Consider the following 19,606-nt stretch of genomic DNA (forward strand, 5'->3'; position numbering starts at 1 on the left):
CACACAGGAAAGAGCATAAATTTATTTGTGCAGTATAAATGTAATATGGACACTAAGATTAAAACTACTCCAGTTAAAACCTTCCAGATTATATATAAAAAGTGTGGGTTGGTTGTTTTTTCCCCAGAAGCAAAAGCTTGGAGTAGAACACAGAACAATGACAGGGAGCTGCTGTCACAAAAACATTTTGCATGAAATAAACTTGGATAAAATGTAGTAGATCAAGAGGGGAAGGATGATTCCTAAGAGTGCTTATTTAAGAGATATAAAATAAATGCATCACTCAAATTTGCTCAATTAACAAGAGTCAAAGGGCCCCAATAAATTCAATAAATCTATTTCTACAACAAAGCCATCAAGAATATTATTGCCACCAACTTTCCCCACTAATGAGTCAGAGGAGTGTTTGTGACAGCACTGACACAACCTCACTCATGTGAAACATACCTTTGGTGCTTTTCTCTCCTCTATTCCAACCCTGTCAAAACACTCAATGAGGTAGTTCAGCATCTCTGTCTCCTTACAGTTTTCAATGGTGAAGTGGTCACTGCAGGAATCGGAAACACTCGAGCTGCCAGAGCCTCCCACACTTTAAAACACACAAAAAGCAGAAACAAAGCATTCAGTAGAGTTCTTCACTTGTGCACAGTCAAACAATTCATGAACACTCCTCTGCCAGTGCTCTGAACACTCCATCCCATCACACACAGGGCTCAGAGGTTTGGGTAATTTCTGTGATAATTCAAGATCATTTCATTTCAACTCAGTTCATTGCAGTTCAGTAAAAAACATCACTTCATTAAGTAGCACAGCCTCAGTGGGGAAAAGAAAACACTGATATTGTAAACACAAAAACTAAACCCACAAAACCAAAACCATCCTTGAGATGAGAGAAATTGAATACAAAAGTGAGAACAGACCCACAACTCTCAATCTCAGACTTGTTATCTCTACAAAATTCTTCTCTACATAACAGCTTGACAAAGTTAATTGAAAATAACATCCTCATTTTACAGAAGAGACTAGAGACATGATATATTCACTTTATGCAAATGAAATCTAAAAACCAGCAATTACTTGGATGGTCTGCTGCAATTCTCAAAGAAAAGTCTGTGTACAGTCAGGATAGATTTGAATGAAGACCAATTTATAAGCCTCAGATCCTAAACTGGAAAATATGAGTACTGGTTTCCTTAAATGCAGCTTTTAAAAAATATATTTTAAACTACAAACTGTCAGAACTGGAATTTCCTTTAAACTGTAAAATAATTTACATTACTATAATTGAGCCATACAAATCTATTGTGCAAACTTTACAGTCCAACCAATAAATCCAGGAAAGGTTATTGCTGTTCACACGCTGAGCTACCAGATGCTAAGAAACACAACATTCTAATAGCAGCAATGTCTGTTTGCAGAGAGATGTTTTCAGTTATTCAATTAAAACTAACCCATGTAAAACACAGCTCTATTGAAATAGTGCTCAGTAACCACAAAACCATGCACATGGGGTTTTTTTTAATGGTCTCTTTTTTAAACCTCTTGAATTCTCACATCCAGCTTAAAAAATACTCTTTTAAGAACATAAATTTCTATGAAAACCTGCTAGTTCTACAGTCATTCTGCTAAAGGTTTCACTGCAGCAATAACTCCAACTGTTCTAACACAAAGCTCATCCATGCTGCACACACATTGAATGCCTTGGTGTTTTCAGTGTGCCAGCTGTGCATAGCTGTACAGCCACTGTGTTTATGTTCCAACAACTTACTGCTGTCTGCAAAATGCCAGGACACAATAAACACACTAAACCTCAGAAGCACAGCAGAAATCCTGCCCAAACCTTGGCAACTCAATCCAACATTTGGATTGAGTCAACAACAGGATAAAAACTAAACAAAACAGTGGGGAAAATAATCCTAAATTCCACATACACAAAGCCCTCCTACAGCTGTGTTATCGAGTTCATTCTCTTGAAATCAGACTGAAGTAGAAAAGAGGAGATGGTACTTGGAAGGTGCATGTTCACCCTTGCCCTCATTTTCCAGTTTTTTCATAGGAGAACACGCACAGGGCTTTAAAATTACAGCCATGGGCAAATACTGTTCCTTCTACTCATGCAGCCCAAGAGAAGCTCCACTCAAACACCACAGAACCACGTCCATTAGGCCTACAAGACTGTATGATGAGCATTTCCCTTAGTCATGTCTCCAAAGGAGAGCTGACTGCACTCATTACCCGTGTTTACACACCAACCTAACGAGCCAGCCAAGTCACATCCTCAGCTTCAGTTGTTCCCCAAATTACTTTGAAGATCACTTGACACTAGACAGGCTGTTAGTTCCTAAACAACCAAACATGCAGGTTACATTCTCTTTCTTCAATACCTGGACCCAAACTGGACACAAGAAAAATCATCGTCTTCATTTTCTTCATCACTACTGTCCTCAGACACATCAGAAACAGCAAGAAGGAGGAGGGAGAAAGGGTTGTCGTATAAACTACCACAACAAAAATGGAAAAGGCCATCAGATTTTTTAAGCCAGAAGAAAAAGTAAATGGTAGCTTTTCTTTTTAGGTCTGCCAAAAATCACCTTCTCTAAACGTGCAGACAACAGGTAACTCCACGTTAGTAAAACCAGGACCATACTAACATGCTTTGTTACACTACTACAAGTTATTCTGGTATCATAAACACCACACATTTACAACCTGAAAACTGAAAAAGAACTTTTGAGACCAAATAAAGATGATGTCTAAAGTGGAATGTTTAGACATGACTGAATAATAAATATTACATTTCTAAGGTAATGACTTTAAAGCTGTGGTCTCAAAACCGTGTGTCTTTGTTTCTCCCTCCTGCAGGAACAAGGGATTCCAGGAATAGCCAAGAGAGGAAAAGCAGTGATATTTAGCCTGGCATTCTGAAACATGCTGAACTGTAATTTAAATCTATGCACCAGGGAATCAAATCCAACCCAGTCCAGCAAGTAGCAGCATTCAACAAATTAACTAAGGCCCTACTGAGAAAACTGATTTTGGAGCAGGAGTTTTATGTGGTTTACCATCCAACAGCAGCAACTGAACTATAAGAAAGCTTATAGCTTAACTGAAATGGATCTACCAAGAGGAAGAAATTAAAACCGTACTGCTGCCTTTAAAGTGATTACATCACACCTCAAACGCACACAAGCAGGTCAAAGACACCTGGTTAGCAAGTCAAGGTATTAGCACAAAGCTAAACACAGAAATCAGCTCGGGGTGAGTAGGGTGAGCTCAGCACAAACATGAGTTCTTCCATCCTGCAGGCTGATGCCACACCCTGCAGGGCACACAGCAAACACACTCTGCTCTTGAGCAATACCTAGGAGGAATCCTGCTCTGTAAGGAAGGACGCCTGCGCAAGGCACCGGGCGAAGCAGTAAACAAAGGTGGGCCCATGGCTGTGGGCCTGTGTCTGGAAGTGATGACTGGCATGGCTGCAGGGCCAGCAGCCGTGGCTGGAGGACTTGGAGAGCTAGATGGGATGGAAACGCTCGGGGAGCGCGGGGCAGCGGCAGCAGAGGCTCCGGGATGCGCCACGGTGTAGGGGCGGTACCGCGGGGAGCAGGGCTGGGTCCACGAGGGGCTGGCTGCTGCCACCTGAGAGCTGGCAGAAATGGGAGCCACTGCTGGGGTGGCAACTGAACTGGCTGGTGGGGTAAGAGATGAACCAGTCATTGGTACATAGCTTGTGAAATTGGTAGGAGGAGCTGGACTAGTCCCATAGAGACTAAACCAGTTACGGGGGGGAAAAAGAAAAAAAAAAAGCAACAATTTAGGATATGCAGAAAAAGGGTGAAAAAGATAAAATGAGCAAGAGAAGTTCTTGCCCTTCTGATGACTCTTCAGCAATATTTTTGCAGCTCACACACATTATTCTTTTCTACTGTTGTTCAATAAAACTATGGCACAATCTACACACTTTTAAAAATCATGGCCTTCGTGATGCAAGCTAGGGACACTTCTCAGCAGAAAACAGTTACATGGCTTGAGTCTATCAAATACATTCCTAGCCATGGCAGTGTAATCAAAAAGGGTGACATGGAGGGACACTCACATGAAAAAGACTGAAAAGCTTTAAAAATCCATTCTATTTATTGTTATTGGGACACTTCTATGCCCTTTTCTCTCTTCTAGTCTACCAATCAGTATTCAAGTGAAATCAGCATTCAGTTACAATCAGAAGTCACCTGGACAACGAGCTGGAACCAAAGGAGCCCACATTACAGAACATGGGGCTGCTTCCAGGGTTGGAGCCCATATTTAACATCAGGCTTCTGTCAGGAGAGCGGGCAGCTGCAGCAATGGGCTGGGAGGTGGCTGTCAGGCTGGCAAAGGGGTTCTCATCCCTTGCCTGGGTGGACATCATCAGCACTTCCATCAAAATCTGCCCAATCAAGTCCTTAAAATCTGAAAACACTGTTAAGAAGAAAAGAATCAATATCCTCACCTCAGTCTTCATCTACCCAAGAGTCAGGTGTAAATATTAGCAGAGAAAAAAAGGACAGAAACAAACTTCTGTGAATTGAGAACTGCTTTTGGCAAAAACAACGCACTGACACATTTGTAATAATCACTGTCTATATTAACCTAAGTTCTGGAATTACAGCTACACAAAAAGTACAGCCTTTATGGAAAACACAGAAGATCATAGATGACCTAACGCTCCTATAGTCATTTATTAAACTTGTCTTGTGTGTTCCACTCATATTTTCCCACCCTGCTGTTGAGCTGGGCAAGTTGTGTCAAAGAAAGGAAAACAAAACATGCACATACCCCACACACACAAAATAACAATTGTTCTGGTGTATCTTACAGCTAACATAGAATATATAGTCTATTATATAAAATAATCAGGAAATTTTGGCTTATCAGATTAAATGTTAGATGTCTACTATGATGCAAGAACAATCCTTTAACTCACTAAAACATTTCTGAAAAAATAAACTGAAGCAGCCAGTGCCTCCTGCTCAGGAACCCACCTTCCTTTGGGTTCTGCTTGAACTGGGCAGAGAGTGAATTCAGGAAAATAACATCTCTGTCTCTGTCCTTCCAAGAGACTCTGAAGATCTTACAGACCAGCTGAAGAGCTTGTTCCTCCGACACTTCTGACCCTGACAGAGGTTCCTGGGGGGAACAAAACAATCAACACCCGATTTGCACTTGTATTAGTCAATGTACGATTAGGTACAGATCTTCCTTAAGAGGCTTCAGCTTAACTCATAAGGTTTGATTTCCTTTCCTTGCTGCCCCCAGCCCTGAGTGGAGGAGTGTTCCCATGCAGGCCAGTCTTTACCAACTGACTTTATTACTGACAGGGCAGAAAATGCCAAGGCTCACCTTGTCCGTCAGACTCCGCTTCTCTCTGCGATCGTTCTCATCAACCTCCATGTTCTCAATTCCTGAATCCACATCTACCTGGGACATACTGCACGTGGAAACAAGAGAAAAAGCCCATTAACTGTAGAAAGCTGCAGACAGTCCTCTGTAAGATGCTGACTGAAAAAATGTCCCCTTAAGCAGATGCAGCAGAGAAAGCACTGCACAAACAGCAATTAAAATCATTGGTTGATAAATGTTTCTCATATTACATTAGAGCTCTGAATTTCTTCAGCAGGCAATACAAACTACACAGCTATCACATCCCACAACCTTCTTCTTTTAAATAGAGTAGCTGAATTATACCCACCAGACATGCTTATCTGTTAATGTCTCAGATAATGTTTTGTCTTTTACCACTTTAGGTCAGGAATCCCCATTAAAACCAGGCTAGAAAAAGCATTACAGTGGTCTAACCAGTGTATGACTTTTAAGCATTAACCCTACTGCATTAACACAGCTGGGAGGGGGAGAGGGCAGAGCCTTGTCCTGTAAGAGCTTTGAACACCAGCATTGTGCCATTTTTGCCACCTTTACAAGCTGCATTTTTTACCTTTTCTCACAGGAGACACTATCAATGTCCATGCTCTGAGACCGAGAGAGGGACTGAGATTGGGTTTCAAGGCTGTTTGATGGAGAACTGCTGAGGGAACTCACTCCTTCGCTGCTCTGGCTTCGGTGGGCTACTCCTAAAGAAAAGGCACCACCAAGATTACTGCTACAGCAGTGAGAAGGCACTGCACTATTTGGATGGAAAAGGAGAGGAAATATTGTTTTTCAGTCCAGCTCTTAACCATTCTTAGCACTGCATTACCAAATAAAAGTTAATAACCACATTTGACTGCAGACAATCACATTTTCTACCTTCCCTTGAAGCAGCAATGTAGGAATGCTTACCTGCATTAAACAAAGAACAAAGATAAACCTGCATCCACGAGGTGCTCAGAGATCCACTCCTCTAAAAACTGATCTATTACAAGGTTGCTGTGTCTACTGCCTTCAGACATTGTCAGAGCCCCTCTAAAGACTGTCCTATCAGAACAGAACTTAACACTGGGCCATTACAATGGAGTTACATCATCAATTATAAAGGGGCAAAAAATATTCCTTGAGTTCATCTCTCCTCCTACCTCTTCACAAAGAAAATCTAGCTAAGTCAGCGGACAAAAGAGACCAAAGCAAACAGGGCCCACCAGGGCAAAGGACTGCATTGTTCTGCATTCCCTTGGGGTCTTACTCTTATAGCCAGGAAAATGTACTTTAACAGTGATGCTGCAGCCCTCATTAACAGCTCTCCTCAACCTGCCATCTCTTCATACAGATCTTCCAGAATTTACTTGCATCTCTACTTTGCTACATCAGGTATCCAATAAAATACCTGACACCTAAAGTTCCAGTTGTCACTGATAACACTGGGTTTAGGTTTTCTAAGGTATTTTCAAAATACATACAAAATAATAATATTTTCCATTAAATTGATTCCTATGTCTGATCTCACCATGACAGGCAACTCCTTAGAACAATGGATGCTTACAAGGACACTACTCTGCTGGAGCTGCTCTCTGTGTGTCCAAATGAATTAAAATCCTCTGCAGTCACTTCAGTCTGCTGCTGAAAGGAACTGCTGCAAACCACACAGCATTAGCTGAGTCTTCATTTATGCCACACTAACACACAAGATAAAATGTTATGAATATTTTTTTCCTGATCCATTCCCCAATTTAACCAAAGCTCTTACCCTGATGTGAAAAAGTAACACATTATTAAACAGCTGCACGAATGGCACTGCAGGAAGCAAACACTAAAAACTCCTGCTTTGGGTCATCAGCCAATCCAGTCAGTACAGTCAGGCACTGTCCTGGGGAATTCTCAAAACAGAAATCTCCATGGTCCTCACTGTCTGAGCACTTCAAACCTCAATAAACTTCAATAAACCTACCAATACCTGAACATTTCTACCTCCAGGTACACATTTCCACACCTCCTGCTCTGCTGCCAGTATTGTTTATCCAGTTGTGCCCTAGGATGGATCAGGACCTCTTCTGTTTGGAAATTAAACATTTACTTTTCCTAAGTTAGTTTTCATTTGTATCAAGCCCACAATCCCCCTCATCGCACAGCTGCCACAGACAGCAGAGGAACAAATGCTCCTTTCAGCAAGAGTCAGACCTCAGATGGATCAAAACAGTCATGTACCCACAGGCTGAGGGAACACAGAGAGTGAACTCTGCACCGCTGTTAAGAAAAAGAAGTCACCTCCACCTCTGGGTTGCTGCCTTTAGTCATGAGAACAATACAGAGTGTTAAATTCCATCTGCAATGAGTTTATCTCAGGAAATGCTTTTGATAGCTTTTCTCTGTCCTGCTTTGGATGTAAGGAAACAAAACAAGCAGGAAGGAGTCACTTCTAGGTATTTCTGAACAGCACTGTAATTAAACTACAAGATTGACGCTTGTAAAATACTCTAATTGCCACAAGGAAAACCAGAAAATTCAAGAAGCAAATAGGTAAATGTTAATGAATTCTGCAAGCTCATCAAAGACCATTGGAAAAATGTTATTTTTATTAAACTGTTAGAAATCATATTGGAAATCTTGTTAGAACCATTATGAATTTGTTCTGGGATGGTTTTGAGAACCTCTAAGCTTAGTAACACAACATGCAAAACAATTTAAGTTTTCAGATAAAGATCACAATACTGGAAAACACACCAATTTGTCCTGATTCCCAAGTCAGATAATTTGAAATCAAAATTAATTTCTGTCAGGTCAAATGTGGTATAAATACATTAATTTTGTCTTCCTCTCTCTATAGAGCAACCCTCCCAACTTCCCCTGCTTGCTGCATTTGTATGATTTTAACAGATCAGTTATTTGTTGCATCTTCTGAAATAAATACAATTCGTAAATATCCTGCTTTTATTCCCTCCAGTAAATAGTGAAATTGGCAAAGTAATACAGAGCAGAAAGCAAATACTTTATTCTTACACTGACAATGTCCAGTCACGGCTTGCTATTTTTAATTTTGCTGATTGCTTGCAACTAAAGATCAAAAATTAACTTGAGACCGATTGAATGTACCTAGAAACCAATCAACAGAGACTGTGTTGCAAAACTTGAAAGGGATTTTCCTGTCTCCTTGACACATCTTTTCCATAATATCAGGTAATAATGAACTTTATTACAAACTTTTTTAAGCTTTGCTAACCCATATTGCACATGTCACGAGTTTACGCACACCTGGAAAACAAGTGTAAATTGAATAAATGGAAAACCATTTATTACTTGGAAAATTCAAACAAAAGGTACCTTCTTTCACCATTTTGCACCATTTGTTTCTGAAAATGACTTTCAGTAAGAGCAGGAGCAGCAGCAGCGCAGGCTGCACAGTGAGGAGCTGAGTAAGGAACGCACACAGACACGCCACGAGCCCCAGGAGCTGCCGGCCTACCTGACGCCCCGATGGGAGAGGTAGCTGGGGTCATGCTGTGCACATTGAGGCCCAGGCTGTGCGAGGGCCCCGCCGCTGGGGCTGCTCCCGGCGGCCCGGGCGGGGTCTCTCTCTGCGGGGACGTCAGCGGGGTGGAGGGCTGCGACGAGGAGCCTCCGGCCAGCCGCGCCAGGCGCCGCCGCCGGATCTGCGGGGAGAGGAAAGGAGAGGAGAGAGTGAGCCCCTCCGGCAGGAGAGGAGAGGAGAGGAGAGGAGAGGAGAGGAGAGGAGAGGAGAGGAGAGGAGAGGAGAGGAGAGGAGAGGAGAGGAGAGGAGAGGAGAGGAGAGGAGAGGAGAGGAGAGGAGAGGAGAGGAGAGGAGAGGAGAGGAGAGGAGAGGAGAGGAGAGGAGAGGAGAGGAGAGGAGAGGAGAGGAGAGGAGAGGAGAGGAGAGGAGAGGAGAGGAGAGGAGAGGAGAGGAGAGGAGAGGAGAGGAGAGGAGAGGAGAGGAGAGGAGAGGAGAGGAGAGGAGAGGAGAGGAGAGGAGAGGAGAGGAGAGGAGAGGAGAGGAGAGAGTGAGCCCCTCTGGCAGGAGAGGAGAGGAGAGGGTGAGCCCCTCTGGCAGGGGAGGAGAGAGTGAGCCCCTCCGGCAGGGAAAGGAGCCCAGTGAAAGCAGCCCAGTGAACCCCTCTGGCAGGGGAGGAGAGAGCGAACCCCTCCGTCAGGGAAAGGAGCCCACTGAACCCCCCTGCCAGGAGAGGCGCCCAGTGAACCCTTCTGTCTCCTGCAAAGGCAAACACAACACTGCAGCCTTACCTGAAGCCTGCTCAGTGGAGCTGGGCTGGCTGCCCTTCCTCTGTTCTGTGTCACAGCACACAGTACCCTCCGTGTTCAAATTTAAAGTAAGTGTTTGCTGCCTTGGAGAACCATTTGCACTGGCAATGCTGTGTCTGTCCCTTGAGGGGTTGTGCAAGACCAGTTTAACGTTTACTGCTCAGCAGTTTCAAAACGTGCAATACTCCTCCCCATTTACTTTGGCATTTGACAAGCCACGTTGATGTGATAAAAGGGACAACATGAACGTGACCTTTGCTTTAACTTGACACCAACACACCCGTGCTCAAGAACATCCAGCTGAAAGTTAGTCAAGACCACCACAGTTCAAATTAATCCAAAACAGAACTGCAACACCAAAACTGCATCCTGTGTGCTGGACAGAAGCACCATGACAAGTGAAGACAGAGTAAAAAACATCCTCTTATCACCTAGAGGCATTCCATCACAAAGAATTTTAAAAACAGTTTTTGCGTGTTCCTTTTAAGATAGAAGCATCTGCCTTTTAAGAGAAGCATCTGCCTTCAAAATCCAACTACAGAAAACTGTTACAAATCTACTTATTAAAACTGGTATGTGATCACATAACACTAATATTATACATGAGAAATAGACAAAATAAAACTTATGAAACTAGATTTATAATGCTTTAAGCTTCACAAAAACAAAAATCAGAAAATAAATTATTTATTATCACAGGCTGCCTTACAGGATCTGTGCCCAAAGCTTACATCTTTGGCTTGAAATAGGCCCAAAGTAAAATTATATTTGAGGATGTCAGCTCCCTGCAAAAATCAGCAATTCCTGTTATTCTCTTTGTATTATGACACTCAGGCATTGCACACAACTTAAAAGTTTTCATTTCTGCTCATAGTCCTAAAGAACTGCCAGGCAACTGAAAGAGTGAACAAAAGATTTGTGTCAAGTCAATGTCTACACTACATTGCTGTATCATTTAATGGCCTGTGAAACCTACTCCAACAGGAAGAAGAACAGATCAAATTAAATCAGACTTCAAAAACTGTGGGAAAACAGTGTCTGGAACTACATCTCCCTCCACGACAGGTGTCACCACATGAACATGGAAGGCAGCTACATTTTTTTTAAGACTCAAAAAAATATCTATGAATAGAATCTCTAATCCTTCCTCCTTGTCAAGCAAAATAGGGGAGCTTAATGCTGAAATAAATTGTTCAGCTTTGCCTTTAGGTAAAAGTAATACATATTATGGTCTCCCCCTTCTTCATTTGTACCTCATATTTCAATTTTTCGGTTTTTCATCCAAGTGCTTATCTGAAGAAACTCCAGAACTACCTCAGCCCTCAAAGGTATAACTGAGAAAAGGCCATCTACATGTCCCCATATCTGAATCCAAATTAAGTTCTTAATTTATCACAACTCACAAATATAACAAATACACACACAAGCACTCCATATATGCACCAGTGTCTGAAGGAGAAAGATGATTTCTTTTTCTTGCTTTTTATATCATTAATGTGATATGGAGCTCTTCCACAACTGTTCCCATTAATGCTTGCTAGCTAGTTTGAAATCAGCTGTAAGGAGGGAGATATGTGAGGAGAAGAAGGCAGAGATGTTAACCAATACCATAATTAATTCACAAATATAGTCTAATAAAACTAATACAATATTTTTCCCTGCCCCTTTAAGGATGATGGGCAAATTACAATCACCTTCCTTACTGCTGACCAAAGAAATGCTAAAATATAAACAAACTGTGAATATTTTTACCACTGACAGCTACAGCTTTCACAACTGAGGGTACATGGAGCACATGTTGAAGGACCAAATCTGGTTCTTGGATACCTCAAGCTGTCACATTCCTCCAGGTTTACATAAAATTATTACAGGGATCTGAAGTTTGATCTGAAGACTAGGAAGTTTTTAAGTAAGAGATAAAAGAGGAGAAATACTATGCCAAAAAGGCCAAATCCAGGCCAAGTTTGAAAAGATGGCATAAAATTGGTGGACGCATTCTATCCAGTTAATTCCCTGTATCTTCAGGCTGAACAGCAGGGAGAGGAGGGAAGATGGGCACAGCTGGGGACTCAGGAGACACAGTTTGTTTGCACAACACAAGGGACAATCCAGACCCCAACCTGCACACAAATCCCTCCTCAGAGGTGTGGGAGTTCCTCCAATAACCTGTTCCCATTTCAGACTGAATGAACCCCCAAATTACCACCCAGCAGCACAAACCTGGGGTCTCAAATAATGTTTTAGGGAAGTTTAAGGCATTTGAATGATCCCCAACCCTTCATTTCAGACCTGAGCCAGTGACATATGATAAAGCTGTTATGTGTCATTCTGTTACCTAACAGTGACAAGGTTTTCACAGTTTAAAAGCCTAATTAAAAAAAAAAAAAAACTAATTGGCTGAATGGGACAAGCACATTGCTTTTTAACTATCACAGTATAGTACAGTTTTTGCTGGACACATCTGGACTAGATCTATAAATAGCAGTTTTCAGAAATACATTTTTTGATCTAAATGGACTTCTTAAAAGCTGTTAGCTGCATGCATCACAACAAAAATGTTAAAAGAGCACCCTGCTAAAGATGGTTAACTGATAATTTAATTTGGCACCAGGTAATAAAGATACAACAGGAAGACTAGTCCCTCAGGCTCACACATTCCCAGTTAAAAAAAATTATGCATCCATATCTGCTAGAGTGGCAACTGCTTAGTGAGACTGTAAATAAATCTCCTATTCAAACATAAAGTAGAAGAGTTCCAAATCTGTACAATAAGGGGTAATTTGAATTGATAGCTTTATTTTTCTTGTATTCATTAGAGCATGTTAAATTGGTTTAAGAAATGCTTCATTTTTCTGGTCATAGTGGTCATGTTCTCAGAAAATGCTACTCAAAACTCACGTACATGTTGGGAGGTGACAAATTCACATAATTCTTTCCCACTTTATGCCACATTTAGCTGAATTCTGCTTTTTTCCTGTGAAGTCCCTGTTCTCATCTTGTGCTATCTACTGTGCTAAAACTCACATACTAAGAAGGAAATTTCTTTCTCCCCTCTCCTAAAAATTTTACTATGGTCTGTAATGAATTACAACTTTTAGTGCATTAAAGTGAACATTGAGAAAACGTCAGTGAGAGACACTGTTAATAGGACGGGAAAATATCTTCTTGAAACTAAAATATAGGTGTGATCAATTGTGTATCTCCTCTTTTTAAGCTGCAACGCATTAGTGTTATATTTAATTATGGTCTGATAACAGAAGATAACCTTATCTGTCAGAGCCTTGCAATTAAACCTCCGTTAGGTATTTTTTCACCTTCATTCATTGCCTGAAAAAAAGGCTGAACGTGAAGAAGTCACATAAAGTAAATTTCAGGTTATTTTTCAATATAATCTCATCCAGGCCCACTGTGCCAAGTAACAGCAAAGTGGAGATGTGGAGGAAAATCAAAATCAACTTGGCTCTGACTTTTCAGTGAGACATCCATTAATAACAAGAAGTGACACCATGACTCCGTTAAAATGATACAAGATTGTCACAAGCAATCACCTAAAAGACCATTTGCTTTGGTCCCTGCTGAACTGGACAAGAAGGACGTGGAAAGTCACTGGAGACAAACATTTGGCCAAAAAAGGTGGATGAGTCCTCAGTGGAGAACTCCTTTCCTGCAGCCTCAGATCCATGATGCAGTGGTTTTGATGAGGTCAGTAATGTGCTGAGGCAGTGACACAAATAAGCCTACATAGGTTAAATAATTCTGAAATTAATCATAAAACACCTCAGGACCAGGGCAGTTTAACAACGAGAAAAGCTGCAGGTAAACAAAGCACTCATGAAATACACCTGTAAAACTGGAGATCCTTTTTCCCAGCAGATTTACACTGCCAGTGTCCCATCCCACTCCTCCCAACATGGGAACTGCTCTCCTTCTCTCAGTGCTTCCACAGAGCACGAGGACCTCCACCAAGTAAACAGCACAAAGTGTTTTCTCCTAGATCATGATGCAACACAGCAGGATTGCTAAATCGTGACAGACACCATCATCAAAAACATCCCAACTTCTTGGAATACAAATCTGAGTGGCCAGAGCAGCCACCCTGCCCTACAATTCCACTGTAAGATATGGACAGAATAAAAATAACTTCTTTTGATCCTCCCTGGATTAGAAGTACAGCACTGAGCCTGTATTGCAGCAGGTCCAGTACAATACATTTTGATTTCAGGATTACACAGGATCACTGGGAAACTCCCTGGATCCTGCTATAGTAACCCAAATAATAAATTTGAAAACTCTCTAATATATAGGAAAACCTTAAGAATTTAATTATATATTAAAAAACAAGGGAAGCAGCATCCTTTAAAAGAAACAAGGAATAGTTCACCTTATTCTATGTGAATAGAACATATATTCACATATATACATTACAGATGTTTGCCAACTGCAGCATAACACTAGAATTCTTCAGTGAAAGCTGAAAAGCTTGAATACATAAAGAAAATCAAAGGAAACAGTGGAAAACTGACAAGCCTGATTCAAGCTGCTTCAAGAAGAAATGATACTAAATATAAGCTCACGAACACACCCATCTTGCTTCTCAGCAAAGACTTTAAGGAAGCAAAATTTCAAGTGTTTTACTATGTTAAAAGGTTGGGTGTTTCGAATCACACACAAAGAACACATAAACGCCTAGTACTGACACAGAGAGGGCACACGCTGCAGACAAAGGCTACCTAGCAGATGGAAGCAGAGAATAAACAATTAACCAGGAGAGCAGCAACCCAACCCCGCGGCCGAGCCGGGGGTCGCGGGTCAGGGCCAGCCCGGGGACAGGAGGGGAGAAAAATCCAGGGAGCACAGCCAGGGGGCGAGGGCAGAGCTCTGGGGGATGGCTCCGTGCCCACCCTCGGGCCCGAGCCGGGCCCAGCACAGCCCCGCGCCCCCTCCCCGCGGGCCCGCCCGCCCCTCAGGCCCCGGCCCCGCGCACCCACCTCGTCCGCGCTCAGCTCCTCCATCGCCTTCCTCTTAATGGTGCCCGGAGGAGGGGGCGTTCCTCCGCCCCGCCGCGGGGCCGCTCCGAGGCAGCGCTCTCCTGCCGCCGCTGCCCCCCGGGCCGCCTCACAAGGGCATCTCCGGGGCGACCGCGCCGCGCCTCGCCCGCCGGCAGCACCGCCGCCCCCGGCCCGCTCCCCGCCGCCCACCCGCGCCTCAGCTGCCGCCGCGGCCGAGGGGAAGCCGCCCTCCCGGTGCCCCCGCGCCCCTCAGAGCTCCCGGCGCCGGCCCCCGCCCGCCCGCGGCCGCTGCCCCGCGCAGAGATTATTCATCAAAACAACAGGGCGGCGGCGGCCATCTTGGGGATCACGTGACCCCCGCGGGGGCGGGGCACGCCGGGGCCGCGCGCGCGCCGCGCTGGCCAATGGCAGCGGCCAGAGGGGAGGGAGGGGCGGGGCCGGGGCGGGGCCTGGGAAAGGCGGGCCCGGGGCTCGTGAGGGGTCGCGGTTCGTGAGGGGCCCGGAGAGGCGGGAACGGGAACACGGCCCGGAACGGGTCCGGAACACGGCCCGGAACGAGGCAGCTGCCCCTCAGGAACGCCCCGGTCCCAGAGAGGGTCAAGCTGCTGAAGCCTTCCCTCTCCAACGGGCCCGTAAATATTAACCTCTTCTCAGTGACGGGTGTTTGAGAGTTCGCAGGATGTAAATCTAATTGTTGCGAGCTGAGTAACACACCAAGGGAAAAACAAGATGCCAAGACCCCATTGAGCACTTGGTCCCGGCCTTTTATAAGTGTAGTTTGGACATGAAGTTTTTTTTTTTCTTATTACAAACTTTTCTGTACCTAATTCCCTCATTATACCACAAAATACTATATTTCCGGAAGATATTAATCTTTTCCCTCACACTGGAAATGTAATTCAGCCACAGAAAAAAACAGCCAGGTTACATGTAAGTACATAGGAGGTTCATCCCTAGCTCATCTTGTTTGAGTTATAATACACGTAGATGAAAGAGAAAAGGATATTTTAAAGTTGTTCTTTCGGCAAAGGATAAACGAATTGAGGGTTGCAGCTGCAAGTTTTTAGCCCAGGAAGAATAGTCACTAACAATATGACCTGAACAGCGAGCCTTGCACGGGGCAGTGTGATTTGAGTCAGCAAGGGAAAGAATCCCGTAAAAGCTGGATGTTCTTAAGATAGAATTAAACTGATCCATATGAGCTATTAGGAGATATTTTCATACACGCTGCAAATAATGATATAGCAGTAGAATTGATCCAATTTTAAATGCAGAGATGAGGCAGTTAGGCTACATGGCCTTATGTTTTCATATACAACTTTAATGTACTTTATTGATCTAAATTATTTTGAACAAAATGTTTTGATGACTTAACCAGGGTGCTCAGAAAGGAAACCAATACTTGGATCACAATATATATTGCCAGTCTTTTTATAGAATAGATGTACATTGTTGCCTTTGATTTTTACATTACACTTCATTTTGTGTTTATCTCCTTAGGATTTTTTTTTAAGATAATTGAAGTGGTCTGAAACACCTTTAAATAAAACCCTTCAAGTGCTCCTCTGGGGAGTTCTGTTCTCGTCCTTCAAGGTCATTACAGCCGTTCTGTATTGCGTCTCCCAGCGGTTTTGCTGGAGAGCGCAGCTGGGAAGCGGCTGGAGGACCCCTGAACCTGGCACCGGACCGTGCCCGTGCCGTGAGGGGCAGCGCGCTGCACAGGCGCCATCCGGCGGTGCAGAAAGCTCTGCCCGCTGCTGCCGCTGCAGTTTGTCAGCGCCTGTGAGCGGGGCTGCTGCCCCGGATCGCGATTCCTACTAACAGCAATTCTGTTTTCAAGCAAATAAAACCACTCAGTCCCAGAAGGAAGAACGCTGACAGAATCCACAGCATAAACACCAGGCATTTTACTGCTGGGCCCCACATTTCCCTAACTGTATTAGTCCTTTTCTTTTTATTTTGGAAACCAGCCTAAATTTATACAAGTCTGGCAATTAGGGGAGAGCGTCAATCTAACCAAAAGCCCTCCATGCTTAAAGAGATTTTTGTCTGACTCTGATGTATGAAAGCATTTTGAATGGATAGGAAGTATCAGAAAGGCGAGGCTACTTGTTTCAAAATGTCACGGACTATTTTTTTAATATGAAGTAATTAAGTTACTAAGCTTAAGCTACAGTTCTTCAAGAATATGCAACGAAGAATATGCACCAACTAATTCAATTTGTAGCTACCTAGTTTATCTGACAACTTACATGTTCACACAATAAAAACTTTTCTATGCAATAATGCACACAGTGATAAAGAAAAATATTTACTCTAATTAACAGTTGTATGCCAACAAAGCTGAACTAAAGCAGCATTGTTTTCCCTCTGTATATGTGCTTACAGAGTTCAATTATTTTGCAGACTGGAATCTTCATGGATCACTCAGACCCATCTTCATGGTTCTGGGATTTGACCACAGCCTTGTTTCTTCTGGTAAGCTCAACTTAATTATTTTTAAGAACAAAGCAGCTCTGGCACAATATGGCACCTCACACAACAGTGTGAAAGACACAAGCAGGTAAAGTAGTAGTCTACACCTTAAAGAGAAGCATTTTGAAAAATAAATCCATACCTTCTGTTGCTGGCTTCATTATTTGTTATCTTCCCTTCTCTATCAGTATCCCATTCCCCCTGTTTTGTTTTTCTCTTTGAATTCCTCTTAGAATTGGCAGGTTTTCTCCTTTTAATTGACTCTTGATAACCTAGAGACCCAAGCCTCATCACTTATGTTTTGGATTGGTTTTTTTCCTCCAAAAACAGATTCAAAACCAAGATACTTAACATTGGTTTGAGGCATTTATTAGCAAAAATCAGACCTTTAACACTGGCAACAGCAGACTTATTTCCTGAGCCAGAAACTTCAGACCACTCAGGTTAATAGGTACAGGAGCCAGTTCTTGTTGGTAGAGCCCTCCCTGGACACAGCTCCTGAGCAGAGCTGGCCCTGCAGGGAGGACCCAGCACACCACACACACTCAAGCTCTCTTGAAGACCTGTCTGCAGACTTGATTCTCACAACGAAGCTCCTACCAAAAAAACCAAAAACAAACAAACAGAAAACCCAAGAGTATAGATATCTATAGTACTTAAAGGAACAGTTCCCAAATTGAACACAGATCCTTTACCACCACCCTGGCCACGCTAATAACTTACACTTAACATTCAAATTTAACTACACAGTGAAACAATGAAGCTGCTTCAGAGCAGAATGCTCACAATGTACCATCCATTACACATCCTACAGAGCTAGAAGACATATGCACACTGTGATCACATTATAAATCTAACTTTTGCCATACAGAGATATAATTAGTAGAAATCTGAAGTCAATACCAGGTGGAGGTCATCCCCTTCGAGCCAGTGAGTCCAGCCCCTGTTCTTCTTCTCACCAGTCTGGACACAGACAAGTTTGTCGTTTTCCCAGGTAACTAGGCTCTATAGAACAGGGAACAAAAAGGTGTTTCTGCATGTCTGTCTCAGTTCTGCAAGATACTTACAGAAAATGTGCATTTTCCTGGATAAAAGAGGACCTAGATATTACCCCTGAGTGAAAGTGACACTCCTTGTCTGTAACTCAGGCTCCCACTGCTGTCTTGAACTACAAATATTATTTTTGAAACAATTTCAGTTCAAGTGTCTGGATTGATCATAGCATCTTAATTTTGCCACAGCCTCATATATTCCCTCTTACCTTGCATTTTCTGTTATCCAAGCCTTTATTATCTTCCTCAAACTCTTCTCCAACTTTGAATTCAAGCAAATAATCTCTGAATGAGCTAGTGGTATGGATATAGAATGAATCACCATCTTGTTTGATCACTTTCTGAGGCTTCAGCATTTTTGCTATTTTGCGCGTTGCAAAGTCAATACCTTGGACAGAAGGCGAAAACATCAGAGTTGTATTTATCACCAGCCATTCTGGCAGCCAGGAATTAACCTTTATTACTACCAGAAGCATTTCTTACAGTAGTTTGACCTTACTGCTACGCAGCATTTTGTTTTATTGGAAACTTTTGTTTTGTTTAAAGCTGTGTGTTACACAAAGTAAGTTGTCCTCTTGTACTTTTTACTCTTTGAAAACCAGTTTATTCAGATGTTGTACAATTCCTATGCAGTATTTCCAGGACTTTCAGCCAGAAGACTCCTGGAGACAGTTGGCTTCCCCCACAGAGACACCCAAACTTGGTTTTAGACTTTACCCCCACTCACCCATAAGAGGTGAACGCCTGTTCTCATCCTTTGTTGGAGGAAAGGCAATGAAAGAATGAACAAGACTCTCTTTAAGGCATTCTATACCTTAAACAGGGTGAAATGAAGGGCAGTCCTTACAATTCAAGAAGACCCTTAAGGGAGAAGGGAGAAAGGACAGAAGCAGGTATTTTCACCTACCTAAGGCCACCATATAACCTTCAAAGTTGTCATTGCTGACAAGGTTCCAGGTTCCGCTGAAATCCACAGGCATTGCCACACAGAAGGAGGAAGAAGCAGTCAGAAACACAAATGTAGTTTTCTAGCTAGGCCTTTTATAGGGCAGCCTGTGGGTGGGATTACATCCCAGGACCTTTCTGCTGGAGAGGAAGGGTGCTGAGCCAGTGGGTGAGAGGGTATTTGTAGAATGGCTTCAGCTGTGCTGCAGGGAAAAGTTCATTGTGTCTGAAATCTTTGTGTTAGCAAATGTTAACAGCCCAAGAGCCACAATGCAAGCCAAAAACTGGCTTAAACCATTTTGTCCATCTTGTATACTTTAAAGGGACTGATTTTGTCATTACTAAGATTTCCTGTAAGTTTATTAAATCTGGGCTTTATGATCTGAAATCCAGATATCTGTAGAAAAGGTGATGCACCCCTGTAAAGACAGGCTGTACTTGAAC

General features: G+C 42.9%; 2 protein-coding genes across 4 annotated transcripts in view; both read right to left on the reverse strand.

Annotated features, from left to right (window-relative positions):
- UBE4B (ubiquitination factor E4B) overlaps positions 1 to 14,849 on the reverse strand; it is a 32,967-nt gene extending 18,118 nt beyond the window's left edge. Inside the window, exons 1-8 of one of the 2 annotated variants that reach the window (XM_058818596.1) lie at positions 14,670 to 14,849; positions 8,870 to 9,056; positions 5,972 to 6,107; positions 5,380 to 5,467; positions 5,022 to 5,166; positions 4,230 to 4,458; positions 3,362 to 3,769; positions 448 to 589 (exon numbers count right to left, since the gene is read on the reverse strand). In XM_058818596.1, coding sequence (XP_058674579.1) covers positions 448 to 589; positions 3,362 to 3,769; positions 4,230 to 4,458; positions 5,022 to 5,166; positions 5,380 to 5,467; positions 5,972 to 6,107; positions 8,870 to 9,056; positions 14,670 to 14,693 — 1,359 coding nt within the window. In that variant the 5' untranslated portion in view covers positions 14,694 to 14,849. The remainder of the gene's footprint in view (positions 1 to 447; positions 590 to 3,361; positions 3,770 to 4,229; positions 4,459 to 5,021; positions 5,167 to 5,379; positions 5,468 to 5,971; positions 6,108 to 8,869; positions 9,057 to 14,669) is intronic. The other variant, XM_058818597.1, reaches the window with a different exon arrangement.
- Positions 14,850 to 17,518: 2,669 nt separating this feature from the next.
- RBP7 (retinol binding protein 7) lies at positions 17,519 to 19,305 on the reverse strand. 2 transcript variants are annotated; one of them, XM_058818777.1, is made up of 4 exons: positions 19,125 to 19,305; positions 18,427 to 18,605; positions 18,069 to 18,170; positions 17,519 to 17,761 (listed from the first exon to the last, which is right to left on the reverse strand). In XM_058818777.1, the coding sequence occupies exons 1-4, from the start codon at positions 19,195 to 19,197 to the stop codon at positions 17,711 to 17,713; spliced, it is 405 nt and encodes a 134-aa protein (XP_058674760.1). In that variant the 5' UTR covers positions 19,198 to 19,305; the 3' UTR covers positions 17,519 to 17,710. The 2 variants fall into 2 exon arrangements, with proteins under 2 accessions (XP_058674760.1, XP_058674759.1); XM_058818776.1 differs by lacking the exon at positions 19,125 to 19,305 and having other exon boundaries at positions 18,427 to 18,693.
- Between the last annotated feature and the right edge of the window lie 301 nt (positions 19,306 to 19,606).

This window comes from Ammospiza caudacuta, chromosome 22, assembly GCF_027887145.1.
Source record: "Ammospiza caudacuta isolate bAmmCau1 chromosome 22, bAmmCau1.pri, whole genome shotgun sequence".
Lineage (NCBI taxonomy): Eukaryota > Metazoa > Chordata > Aves > Passeriformes > Passerellidae > Ammospiza > Ammospiza caudacuta.

Excerpts from the sequence above, each read along its gene's own strand:
- RBP7 (XM_058818776.1), bottom strand. The coding sequence starts at position 18,693 with ATGCTTCTGGTAGTAATAAAGGTTAATTCCTGGCTGCCAGAATGGCTG. Across the intron at positions 18,171-18,426 it reads TGGATAACAGAAAATGCAAG|AGCCTAGTTACCTGGGAAAA; the intron begins GTAAGAGGGAAT and ends CCTGTTCTATAG. Across the intron at positions 17,762-18,068 it reads AAGGGGATGACCTCCACCTG|GAGCTTCGTTGTGAGAATCA; the intron begins GTATTGACTTCA and ends TTTTTTTGGTAG.